This window comes from Nanorana parkeri, unplaced genomic scaffold (genome assembly GCF_000935625.1).
Source record: "Nanorana parkeri isolate BGI_ZX_2015 unplaced genomic scaffold, ASM93562v1 scaffold475, whole genome shotgun sequence".
Taxonomy (NCBI): domain Eukaryota; kingdom Metazoa; phylum Chordata; class Amphibia; order Anura; family Dicroglossidae; genus Nanorana; species Nanorana parkeri.
The window spans coordinates 795,942-809,784 of record NW_017306743.1 but is presented as its reverse complement, the minus strand read 5'-3'; the positions used below and the strand labels follow the sequence as shown (position 1 = coordinate 809,784).

The following is a 13,843-nucleotide window of genomic DNA, read 5'->3' as shown; positions in this document are numbered from 1 at the left end:
TTATGATTTCTTTTTTTTTCTTTAAAAAAAAAAAAATGAAAAATTGAGAAGATGAAGAAAGACTCAACGGATGAATTCTTTTTAATTTTTTTGCGCAAGTTTTGAAACACTGGGAGAGCTGTGGCTACCATGATTGTCAAGTAACACGGGAGGGAGGGAGGTAGGGCGGGGGCTGTTTTGGGTGGACATCTTGTTCCGCCTGAAAAGTGTTTTTATTTCAGCCTGGTTTTCCTAGCTCACTCCTCACAATGCTGTGCACGGAATAATGCACTTGTGTCAACTAGACCGTTCAGGAGGAATGAAGAAAGTGGTTAAATAAAGGTTTAGTTTGAAAGCCAACCAGCTCTGGTGTCTTTGTGTGTAATTGAGCAAAGCTTTCATTGTGTATTTTTGCCATACAGTGTTTCGTTACAGCACTTTGGAACAAAACGCCAGAATATAATCTTTGACAGAATATTGTTCTAGATATCTAATGTAAATTCATTGGGCATTTTGGTAACTGCACGTTTTCTGTAAAATGATTTGCCTGCTGGCTTAGCCATGATCGAGCCGACGTGTGACAATTAAACTGTCCCACGTCGGCTCAATAGATGGGGAAGTGAGCGAACACATACTGGCGCTCACTCACTTCTCGATCATGTCCCTGCAGAGAGCTGTGACAGTCACGGCTCCCTGCAGGGATTCCCGCCCCTCTTCGATCCTCCAGCGCTGACTTGCGGAACGGACGGGGGAGGGGGCGGGTACAGCTGGCTCTGCCTCTAGACAGGCAGAGCCAGCTTGCAATCACGCAGCTGGGTGGATCTCGACAGTAATTTTGGGATCCGTCCCGGCTGCGGTAGTCTCGTACAGCTCGCAATATACTGAGCGTTGGGTCACGGGAGGACGCTAGTTTATGTCCTCCTATGACCCTTGAGAACTATGGGAAAAAACACTTACCCCATACTTCTCCTTTTAATGCATATTTTAACATCTATATATTACTGCAAATGTTTTAGGCAGGTGTGGAAAAAATGCTGTAAAGTAAGAATGCTTTCAGAAATATATATATATGTATTTATTATTATTTTTTTATCAATTTACAAAATGCAAAGTGAGTGAACAGAAGAAAAATCTAAATCAAATCAATATTTGGTGTGACTACCCTTTGGATTCAGTCAGGGATTTTGTAGGATTAAGGTGCCCATACACCTTACTATTATCTGCAGATTTTCTGTGGTCAGATGGAAAAAGTGCAACAGATTGGCCCAGGTGGAGATTACTCCAGCCACACAGTTTAGTGTAGATGGAGGAATCGGTTGCACCTTTTCCATCTGACCACAGAAAATCTGCAGATAATTGTAAAGGTGCCCGTACACCTTACGATTATCGTCCGATCGAACCGTCGTATGATTTTCGTTCAAGGTTCAATCAGCGGTAGTTTAAAAAAAACACCTGGACGACTTGCGGTAATTGACCGCAACTATTTTCGTATGCCCAGTGTTAATCGTACGGCTTTTGACGGAAGGAAACGCCACCAGCCATGCGAACATCGTACGATCGACCAAAGTTTTCAAACATGCTTGACCCTCAAAAGTCGTACGATTGTACAGTACTGTCGGTCTGGCACTCTATTCACACGTTACGCTTGTCGGACGAAAAGTCGATCGCATACGATTAGCGTACGACAATTGTAAGGTGTATGGGCACCTTAAGGTGTATGGGCAGCTTTAGAATCAGGTGTATGATTCATCAATTAAACCAAACACAGGTGCCAATCATCTATCTCATATGTAGCATGAAACAGCTGTGTAGAAGGCTTAAAACTGTATGAGGAACAGCCAAACTCTGCTACTATCATTGAGACATTCATTACATGAAGCCGTTACATACAAATACCAGATCGCTAAATAGCGGTATTTGACAGCTGAAGATAGCAGTGAAGTAGCCACGCAATAGACTGGCCCGATTTTTGATACATTGTAATAGCCCTGTGCCTGAAATTTATCATTCTGATCGTCTGGGCACCATCAGAAACCTTTAGTGAGATCTGATTCTAACATGCTGTCAGGATCAGTCTCTAAGGTTATTATTAGCTCTTCCTAAGTTTGGAGCAGCCCATACACCTTACAATTTATCTGCAGATTTTCTATGGTGGAAAAGGTGCAACAGATTCCTCCTTCTACGCTACACTGTGTGGCTGGAGTAATCTCCACCTGGGCCAATCTGTTGCACTTTTTCCATCTGACCACAAAAAATCTGCAGATAATTGTAAGGTGTATGGGCACCTTAATAATCAAAAAAGTTAATTTATCAAGCAGTCATAGTGACTGATATAAACTGACAAAATAAAAATTATATGAATATATTTTTTATACTATAATTATTATACACAATTCTAAGGGCTTGTTCACACGACGTCCGAGTTGTGTACGGACGAACTGTGCGCTCCTGCACCCAAAATGCATCCCCATGTATCCCTATGTGTTTTATGGGCTACAGTTCTCACGCGCACGTTCCGGTCCGGACAGAGAAAATACTACATGTCACATTTTGTCCTTTCCGGAAACGCACTGCAGCTAACATACTGACAGACCCACTTTTTTTTTTTTACTGGAACATGGTAAAAAAAAAACGCGTTAAACGCACTGCACGCATAGTAATGTGTCTGCCGATCTGGACCGGAAAATCATGTGAACAAGCCCTAAAAAAAAAGTGTTTTCTTTAAGTTTTTTCCTAATTTGTTTTATATTTAATTCGAACTAAGTGAGGGGTTGGGTACACATGTTCGATATACAGGTGAAACTCGAATAATTAGAATATCGTGCAAAGTTCATTTATTTCACTAATGCAACTTAAAGGTGAAACTAATATATGAGATAAACTCATTACATGCAAAGCAAGATAGTTCAAGCCGTGATTTGTCATAATTGTGATGATTATGGCTTACAGCTCATGAAAACCCCAAGAACCCCAAATCCACAACCTCAAAAAAGTAGATTATTACATGCAATCAATAAAACACGGATTGTACATAGAACAATATCGGACCTCTGAAAAGTACAAGCATGCTTACTGCAATTACTTTTGCACGATATTCTAATTATTCGAGTTTCACCTGTAATTATATAGCCCTATCTGTCCTCTAAAAAACAATATATAATATGTGTGGGTACATTTAGTAAGAAAGTATATTACTGACGTGGAAGAATCACACAGCAAAAAATTTAAAAAGTGCGTCAGTCATTTATGAACAGAAACTGAAAACGAGTTCAGTCATGAAGGGGTTAAAGTGAATGTAAATCCTAACCATGAGCGTTTCCTGTTTGCCCCGTTTTTTGTCTTTTAATTATACCACATGATAGGTTTTTGTTATTTTTTTCGGTGCGTTAAGGTGCCCATATACTGCTCGATTCTCGTACGAGAATCGGGCGAAATCCCGCGATCGTACGAGAATCGAGCAGTGTGAACTAAGACGTGCGACCGTTTCTACTGTACGGTCGCACGTCTTTTGTCGAGCCAACATGTTCGAAAACCCGCCGAGAATCGTACGATTCTCGGAGGGTTTCTAGCCTGCTCGCCCGATAGCTGCGGAACGGGCCGGTGTGCGCATGCGCACACTGCCCGTTCTGCATTGGCTGCATTGGCTTTCGATGATCGCAAGTACGATCTGCCCGTCCAAGGTGGGCAGATCGTACGGGCTTTCAAGAAGCATACGACCATCGCAAGACAAAAGTCTTGCGATGGTCGTACGGTGTATGGGCACCTTTATCCTTACCAGAAATCCAGTGAGCTCTTATTAACTGCCTGTATTCTCTGCAACTTCTGCACCAAAATATCAAATAGTGTGCTTTTATGAAATGCTCTGTGTACTACCGGCCATTTCCCCCCCGCCCCCCATATGCTTTCTTTCCTAGGGTGACTTTGCTGCCCCTATATAGAGGGCAGTAAGTGGGCATCACCATAGACTGGGGGGAGTATGTGACCAACAGGATCACCAGGTGAAAAAAAAAGCCACTCCATCTAATGACTGCTAAGCTGCACTGTATTACTTTTGTAGTCTTGGTTAGGTAAACTTTGAGGTTATGAAAAGCGACGCTTGTCTGCGTCTGTCCCTCCACTCCAGAATGTGACCTCACACACCTTAGCGCATGGCAGACTGCATTCAGACCTGGGATGGCGCTTCTGGCATTTGCAGCATTCATTTAAGCAGTGTGAAATGTACTTTTAGCAGACTTGACTCATTGGCCTTTGCTATAAACAGCCACCTGCCTATGTCGCTGCCAGTTTGCTGGGGCGCTGCCATCACTACAACTGAGTAAAAGACGCAAGTAAGATGCGGAGATTGAGTCTTCAGAGGGAGCTCTGGCCAAGCTGTGTTTAGGGAGAGGTATCAGTGGGTGGTAGTATCTACCCTGGCTGGACATGAGTGTAGAGTTGCCATTAACATTTATGGAAAATAAAAAAACACAAAAGATAAAGCGCACTCCTGTAGGGCAGACAGGCTTCAAACCGGTGGCTGTTATGTAAAGGGGTGCAGATCTCCTTGTTACAGGTGATTAACATTTATGGGACTCCCTATTTCCTCTTGTCATGGGGCACCTACTAAAATCTACTTTATTTTATAGGAACACCATGGGGGGAATTTATCAAAGCAGTTGCGAGTGTTTGTACTTGCACGTAAAATATTTGCTGCAGATTTATGAAGCTACTGTAATGTTGATAAATGAGGTTTAATAGACTCCAGGAAAGAAGACTTCTAACTTCAGGCAAAAAGCTCCACTGTCGTACCTTGAAGAAGTGGTCATGGGGACTTCTTAAGTTGTGAGTGTTTTCTTAGGTGATGCTCCAGTTTCAGACAGCCCAGAACAAGGGCAGATGAAAAAATAGAGCAAGCTCTGAAGAAAACGGGCACATGTTAAAAGACAGATTTGCACATTAAAAAAAAAAAAAATCTGTTACCGCTACCACTGAGAGTGGGGAGGCAACACAGGGTTTTCCCCTTGGACTCTGCCCCATTTTGTTAGCCTGCCTTCAGGCTCGCTGCCCTCCTTTGCTGCTCAGGTAAACACCATTCTTCTTGCCTTACCAAGGAAGATTTTGTTGCCTCAGAGTGTGTTTATGGAGCCCCTTGCCATCATGGAGGACACGAAAAGGACTGGGGCAAAACAGCTTGCTGAGCCATCAGCTCTGAAGCTTCTGTTGACCCGACGGGCATACCCTACCCCTCCTGTCTCTTTAAGGAGGATTTAGCAACCTCCAAGTCCACAGAGCATCCTTTTGCCGTGGGTGCTCTGGTGACTGCGTTGGATCATTTCTTCTTGATCTACACCTTTCCTCCCTTGAGGATCCTTCCTTGTTTGCTCTGCAGGGTTTAGTGGAGGACATTCTTGTGATCCCTGTAGCTCCCCAATTAGCCCAGAAGAGTATAGTGTGCAGACTCTCAGTGGCTGTTTCCAAATCATTCAGATATTCTGGCTCTCTTATAAAAAAAAAAAGCATCTGCACTAAATGAATACCACCGGCTTGTCTTAGAAAATTGAGAGATTGGGCCTGTGTCCATTGCATTAGCCTGAGATGCCTCTAAGGCTGGGCACACACACCTTACAACCATCACAAGACTTTTGTAAGGTAATTAAAAAAATGTACGATCTGCCTATCTTGGACAGGCAGATCGTACTTACGATGACCGCTGAGGGGCGGGCTTCCGATGACTGCAATGCCGATCGGGCAAGCGCACACCGGCCCGTCCGGCTTTTATCTTACGAACATGCTACACACCCGCTGAACATTGTACAGCTCTCAGCGCGTTTTCGAACGTGTTCGTAAGATAAAAGTCGTGCGACCTTACAGTAGTAGAGGTCGCACAGCTTCCACACCTTACGATTGTGGGATTTCCTGCGTTTATCGTACAATTATTGCAAGGGTTGTGGGCACCTTTATCGTACGATTTTTGGTGGGTGTGTAGCATGTTCGTAAGATAAAAGCCGGAACGGGCCAGTCGCACACTGCCCGTTTGGCATTGCGATCATCGGAAGCCCGCAAGTTACGATCTGCCTGTCCAAGATGGGCAGATCGTACGTTTTTTTTTAAAATTAACTTACAACCATTGGAAGACAAAAGTCTTGCGATGGTTGTAAGGTGTGTGCCCAGCCTTAGATCATTCAGAGTTTGGTGCATTTGCCCTCCTCCTGATCTGTGTTCAATCTGCTCTATTCAGGGTTTTCACTTCCATAGACTTGTATGGCAATCCAAAACCTGCTCCAAGTGAACAAGGCCCATAAGCTTCCAGCATATGTGTAGTTATGCACTAGAAAGAAGGGTCCTCAGCATTCTGAACCCATTGGACCTGAGCTGATGGTCTTTTTGAGTCTGAATAATAATAATAAAAGAAAGATGGTTTTGTTTTATTCATTTTACCTTGTCAAAGCTTTAATTATATTTCTTAGGGGTTTACAGTGAATGCTGATGTGGAAACGGGCCCATGTACATCGTTCTTTTCTGTTAGAAGAGCTTACAATCTTTTCTTTAACACATTCAAGCTTATAGAAATGCAGATTAAGGTCCTAATGCAGTTGGTAACTGAATAGTCAACCAGTAAGTATTGGGGCTGTGGGGCAAAACTAGAGCTTTAATAGGACACACCATCCTAAGAGCAGGACAAGTGTAGGAACCCCCTGGCCTTACATAATTGGTACAGGGAGTCAATGTGTTAGAAGGCAAGTCTGCTAACCACTGCTACTATTGCTGCTTAGTGGATAGGAAAGAATTGAATGAGATGATCTCATTGTTTGTTATGGCCAATAAACACAGTACTTCCATCAGAGGCTCATTGTTCCTACTGTGACATGAGAGACATCAGAAAATGGAATATTTCTCAGTGCTGGGAATGGGCCTGGTTGTGGGTTGTTCTCTTTGTATTAAGCAGTAAGCGATGCAGCAGTGATAACAGAAGTCAGAATTGTAGATCTGAAAACCTTCTACATGTTAAAATTGTGCAGCAAACAAGAATGAGCAAGAACTGGACCCTTCGTCAGAAAATGTACAATTTCAGGCTCTCACTTTTATTTCTACTTGGTGATCCTGACAGTAACACACTTCCTGGCTTAGGGTGACTGTGCTGCAGAACACCACCATCTCTCCCGATTGGGCTGATAACACTGCAGAATGCACAGAACACAGGGAAGCGATGTATTTTCGCTGTACAACAAAAGGAATCAAATGAGAGAAGTTACATGTTAGGATTTACATACACTTCAGTAGTTCTTCTGGGAACGTGGCATGGCCTGCCCACCAACATATAGGCATGGAGCCTTTCCAATCAGGAAGCCGGGCGGTGGGTTATGACCCGCTTCCTGATTGGCTAGGAAGCTGACTTCACGTGTTCCTTAGCAGCCTGGCTTTCTAACCAATCAGGAAGCCGGGTGGCATGTAAAGAACTGCCTCCCGGCCTTCTGATTGGTCAGGAAGCCAAGCTGCCTAGCAACAAGTGAAACCAGCTTACTAGCCAATCGGGAAGCGGGTTCTGACGTGCCACCTGGCTTCCTGATTGGCTAAGAAGCAAACTTCACTTGTTGGTAGGCAGCCTGGCTTCCTAACCAATCAGGAAGCCGAGACGGTGCATTGAAATCAATGGCACTGCAGCCACGCCCCCTGTTTTTCAAACTATGATTTGACCTTCAACAATGTGTGTGGGCCCCTGTTTAAAAAGTTTGAGGACCCCTGATCTAGGACATATCCAAAGCTTACACCTGCACCGAAAACTCCCACCCCACCCCACCCCTTTGACACCTTGCTTTAAAGAAGGCTTGTGATGATAAAACAATGGGATTTCCCATTACAAATTCAATCCTGAAGACTAACTCACAGATGAAATGCTGAGGGGATGAATAATAAAACTTCTGGCCAGCCATACACCGGGCATTTGCACGGCCTTCCCACCTCTAACTAGAATTATAGGATTTTCCTATGCTCCAACAAGTGGTGGGAATGCTGTGAGAATAGCATTTGCCCAGCATATGGCTGAGTGAAAGTTCTATAAGTCCACTCATTGTAAGAGCTGGTTTACCTGGTGAAGGATTTGTATTTCTGTCTGTTCAGTTTTGAGATTTACACAACACATCCCTATCTTTTGCTCTGCTGCAGTTTAGTAACGCTTCATATTTAGTAACATACATGTCTCTCACCCTCCCCACCCTATGGCTGGACAGCGAGAAGAGAAGCAGTAGAATATTGAGCTGAACGCTGAAGAGATTTCTTTCTGTAGTCAACTACACTTCCAACATCCAGCTTCATTGGTGGTGGTCAGTGAGGTTCCACTCACAATCTGGATGGTAGCTGTACCAACCCTCCTCCTTTTTCAAATGAAGCCTTCAACCATGAGTGACTATAGGACTGTGTCTTAAAATCAGGGACTGTTGGCCAGTGTACAGTCCACATCTAGTGATAAGAACGTGCAGGAGTAGACGTTGGGCCTTTGGCTAAACCTTACTGAGATTGTTCAAGTTTGTACACTGTACTAGTAATGTTCTTGTTTAGATGAGTTACAACAGGATTTTTTTTTTTATTATTTACTAAACTTTATATGTTAAAACAAACATGGTAGACAAATGCTATTCATATTGTGATAAGTTGGGAAACATTACATACTTGCTAAGACAGGCCAAAGATGATTAGAACATAAATATCATTACAGTTAAACTTGTAAAGTTTTATATAGCAGCAGAATGTCAAGGGTGTATCTAAGATAACCCCCCTCCCCCTCTTCCATAGATCATCTTTAGATTGTATGCACGCTCCTTCACTACATTTACATTCACAAAACCGCTTACTTGACTTAAAGGGATAAAATAATAAGGTTAGTATTGCTTTTCTTTCGAAAATGCTGGTTGCCCGACTCATGCTAACCTCTGGTTGTAATACTTTCCTTCTGACCCAGTGTAAGCCTGCAGGACCTCTAGCTTTTTCCTGGACTGCATCATTTCATGGCAGGGATTCAGAAACCACTCAACCCAAAAGGTTCACCAGCGCACCCGGACAAGCTCACATTTTCAGAAGGAGATCATCAATGGCAGCAATGTCTTCCTCTCATGTTAGGTTTACTTTAACCCTTGTAATAGTTCCTATTACAACAAACATTGTTCAGTTATAGAAGTCACACTTTTGGGCAGTCCCGCTGCCCAGATCATACCTTTGTTGTATATTTTAGTAGATAATATTCAGACTAGTTACTAGACTTTTATCATAATGAAAAAGTATTATAGCCACAGTATGAAGTGACCATATGTAGTGAAAATGGACATGCGTGTGTAGACAGGAGAGTTACTGATCATTAAATATATACAATATGTGCAGAAAAAAAAAAGGACATTTAATGAAGGATGTCTCCGGAAGTTATGCAGGTGACACAGTAGAATTAGAAACTGTGGATACTTCTGTCCGGGATGTAGAAGAAAGCTCTGAGCCATCTTCAACCTTTTTGCCAAATAGTTGGTAGATGCAGTTCCGGAACTAGAGAAAGTGATAGAAAGATTTTTATGAGAATAGTCACTGATAGGAAAAGACATTCAAAATCTAAAAGCAAAAGAATAGGAATCGCCAGGACTCAGTAAACATTTTCAAATGATAAAGTCCATTTCATCGGACAGATCGTCATACATGTTGCAATAATTATAACCGACGTTTCGGGGCCAGGCAGGGACCCTTCATCAGGGCGACAATGTAACACACCGTGTGTTACATTGTTGCCCTGATTCCGATTAATTTGCTGTTTGATGTGCACAGCGCCATCCGTGAGTATCACTACAAGCACCATTATTGTGATTTTGGCCGGAGACGCTGCAAGGAGTGCAGGGGGACATATTGGACTTTATTAAAAATCTAAACTCAACTTGTTTTGGAAGAGTTAACATTTCTGTCAAGTTTTTATATCTATTTTGGGGATATTTTGCTTTCAGTTTCGGTGACACCAGGACAACAAATGGGGGAAGTGTCAATGGAAGAGGAAGGCACAGACTAAACAATGTAATGGTTCTAACCCATTCCCACTCTACTAAAAATTTGTAATTGGATAATTTTCCTATCGCCTCCGGGTGTCTGGGATGTGAAGATCCTTTGGGCAGCTTTGCCCACACACGGCCAAGAAACATGGTCTCATGCAAAGGGCATACTGGGCAGCAGAGTGGTGTAGTGGTTAGCGCTTCTGCCTTGCAGCACTGGGGCGCCCCGATTCGAATCCAGGCTGGGGTCACTATCTGCAAGGAGTTTGCATGTTCTCCCTGTGCTTGTGTGGGTTTCCTCCGGGTACTCCGGTTTCCTCCCACACTCCAAAGACATGCTGGTAGGTTAATTGGCTCCTCTCTAAGTTGGCCCTCTATGTATGCATGTGAGATAGGGGACCCTAGGGAGGGTTGAGGTAGGGACTGATGTGAATGTGCAACTATGCAAAGTGCTGAGTAAATTGTCAGCGCTCTAAAAATACCTGTAATAATAATACTGGACCCCCTTACGCTCACCTTACCTGCAGTGCCTCACAGTTCCTTGGCCATTAGCAGCCAGTGAAAATAACCAGCACTTTCGGGTGCAGAGGAGCATGTGATCTGGTCCCCTGTGATGGCATTGTTACAGGGAAGCACTCACTTGACCCAATAAAGTCACCGGTTGCCAACACAGTTGATTTCAGCACCGGCTGCAGAGGAGCAAGGAGCGGTGGAAAAGAGCATGTAAAGTGAGTTTCCACAGAAAGCTATAGATAGTGAATATCATGGTCTTCTATAGCCATCAAAGGGTTGGAACATCTGTCAGAATAGCTAGTGGCAGTCATTTGCTTTATTTACATGGATGAATGGATATTTTCACTGATGTACCAACCTGTCTGTTCATGAAGACGTAGATAACGGGGTTGTAAATGGTGGCACTCTTGGCAAAATAGGCAGGTAATGAGGCAGCCAAGGGATGGAAACTGTAGTTTGGGTTGGCGGCAGCAAAGCAGGCAAAAATTGTATACGGTCCCCAACAAAAGCAGTAAGCCATGATCATGACAACTACCATCCTGGAGACCTCACGTTCGGCCTTCTGGGTGGATTCTGACTCCTTCTGCTGCTGGGCTACCTAGAAAATGGAAGATTTGCAATCACTTATTTGTGGCCCCCCAATAAAGCTGGGCACACGTTTGCAATTGTAAAACACTCTAAAAACTTGTGTATACAGACATTTGTGTTTTGCTGCTGAATTGCACATGTTAAAAATGGAATGTCATATGCTTTGAGACGTCTAAATCCTATGATTGGGTAGCCCTCATTGCCCTCCGCGGGGCTTGCATTCATTTGTATTTTGCACTATAGGATATAACTTTCACTTCTAACTCTCTACAGCGCCTTATGAGCTCTATTATTTCTTATGTATATATTGATATAATGGGCATATACTATTGATACGTTGAGCCTTATTTATTGTTGCTGCGATTTAGACCTAGGTCTTACATGTGCACTTATCCTTTAAAGTGGGCAGGGCCATCCTGAGGACTGCGACCTGGCACTAGCACACATTGAAACCCATCTCCACCATTAGGAGCTCTGGTGAAAAGTTGTTGCTGCTTGGACTCCGTGCCTTGGGTCAGCTCACCTCACCTGCCAGTGGGTGTCACCCTAACAATATTAAAATATACAGTATATTAAAGCAAATATACCCATGCCCAACTCCACGCCCATCCATTTACAATGTTTAAAAAAAATCCCTCTAACAAAGTCTTCTACTGACCTGAGTTTACTATCATGTGACCCGCCACACTGCTTATTCCAAGAGTGAACATTGGTGGTCCGCTACTGCTGTTAAGGTCTGATGCTGGCTGGTCTGTCACTGCCCCATGTCCTGCTATCACCAAGGCACCAATGGGCTTTGCATTGATGTAATCATGGCCGCTGCCCTGAGCTGCTAGAAGTTGCCCTGAAATCTACATTATTATTTATTGCAAGAATTAGGTTTAGTCAATGGAGGGCTTTAACATTTTTGGATATGTCATTTTAGTTCCACTTTTTCTGTCAAGTGTTATCCAGATACAGATGTGCATACAGGCCCCATATGCCCAATCAAAGGATAGCAAAAGTCTCATAGTCATACAAAAAATCTTGATACAATAATGTTTTTGGGAACTTGTTATTCCCATGTAGGAAACAACTGCATGGTCCCTTACTCCATTACAGACATACATGTATACATCCCAAATGATTGTAATTACTTATTTGTGCTATATGGTTCTAATACTAGCTTTGCTCACCTTTCTAATGGCCCACCAAACATGTATGTAACAAAGGACGATGACTGCCAGAGGAAGTATGCAACACGTGATCATGAGCACCATCATGTAAGACTGAACTCCAGGGTCACTGCTACCACTGAACACATCTGGACCACAAGATGTCTTCAAGCCATGGGGCCAGTATCTGTAGAACAATATTAGGAGATGTAAGTTAAGTTGGAACCCATTTCTAAATATTGTGTGAACTCTCCAAAGTTCTCCAAGGTGTCACTCCAAGCTTCAAATACATGGGAAATGTTCTGGGAGCGATCACCAATCAAGCGAATGTCTATGTCTTTACCCGTATATACTGCTTATCCGCTTCAATTGTTTTACACCATACAGATATAGAGGGTGTGCTGTGTTAACGGTTATACTTAGCATGCACCCAAATAAATAACTTGTTCACTGGAAAACATAACCTCTACAAAAGCCTTCTGGGTCACCTCAAAACAAGCCATTGGTGAATTAAAAAGAAATCCCACTTTTGGAAAGGTCCATCCACAGGATGAAAGAAGAGGCCAACCACAACTAGTTGGACAGTTACCCAATGCACGCAGCAGCCCAGCTGAAGCCCTTAGGCCTCCAAAACCATGCCTGCATTGCCTAGATGATTAGATATAATATGTAATATTGTACTATGAAACTGCTGTGCTGCAGTGACACTAATCTCAGGAGTTACATTGTAAAAATGCATTCAAGTATCTTAACTATTAACAACAATGTATCTTATTTGTGTATCACTCGGCTGTAGATCCTCCAATCATCTCTGAATTGGTGCTGACACTGTCCTTCCTTCTGGAGGGTGGCTACTTTTGTTCCCCATGGTCCCCGTGTGTGTTGTAAAGTAGCCACCGCTCCAAGCTCGCTCCCGTTATGGACTACAATCTCAGGTTTAGTTTAGTCTGTATTGAGATTGATACTGAGTGCGTCATTGGGGAGCCTGCCAGTACAGTGGCAGCACGTGAACGCAGGGAGACTGTTACCCATAGATCATTCAGTTACTTGACAGAGACTGGACTTGAGGAAAGGGAGCATGGGTCCAGTCAAGAGAAGACTGAGGCATATAGCCTAGAATTTAGTAAGGGGATGCTGAAACAAGATTGCCGGGATGGTAAACTGACGGGGCTGAGCTTAGTCAAAATGAATAGAAAAAGTGACTGGGAGCGCATAGAGGAAAAAAAACAGGGAAAGCGGATATCGCTGGTGGAAACATACACTTAAGACTCTAAAGCAGGGGTAGCAAAACACCGGCCCTCCAGCTGTGGTGAAACTACAAATCCCATGATGCATCTCTCTCCGGGAGTCATGTCTGTGGCTGTGAAAATCTTGCAATGCCTTATGGGATTTGTAGTTCCACCACAGCTGGAGGGCCAGAGTTTGACTACCTCCTGTGCTAAAGGGTCCAGTTAGAACCCCAGACGGTATATAGTAGGGGCTCATAGAGAGTCATCTAGTGCAGTGGGGGGTTGGGATTCCCCTTTAAGAGTGACGGTTGGTTTGGTAGAACCAGAGGAAAAAAGGACAAGTTAAAAATGGTATAGACTCTTACTAAGTGTTTCTGTTTCTCCA

General features: G+C 43.4%; 1 protein-coding gene across 1 annotated transcript in view; it reads right to left on the bottom strand.

Moving 5' to 3' along the window:
* Positions 1-9,369: 9,369 nt before the first annotated feature.
* OPN1LW (opsin 1 (cone pigments), long-wave-sensitive) overlaps positions 9,370-13,843 on the bottom strand; it is a 16,542-nt gene continuing 12,068 nt past the window's right edge. The window contains exons 4-6 of the mRNA XM_018560714.1: positions 12,251-12,416; positions 10,846-11,085; positions 9,370-9,486 (exon numbers count right to left, since the gene is read on the bottom strand). Coding sequence (XP_018416216.1) covers positions 9,370-9,486; positions 10,846-11,085; positions 12,251-12,416 — 523 coding nt within the window. The remainder of the gene's footprint in view (positions 9,487-10,845; positions 11,086-12,250; positions 12,417-13,843) is intronic.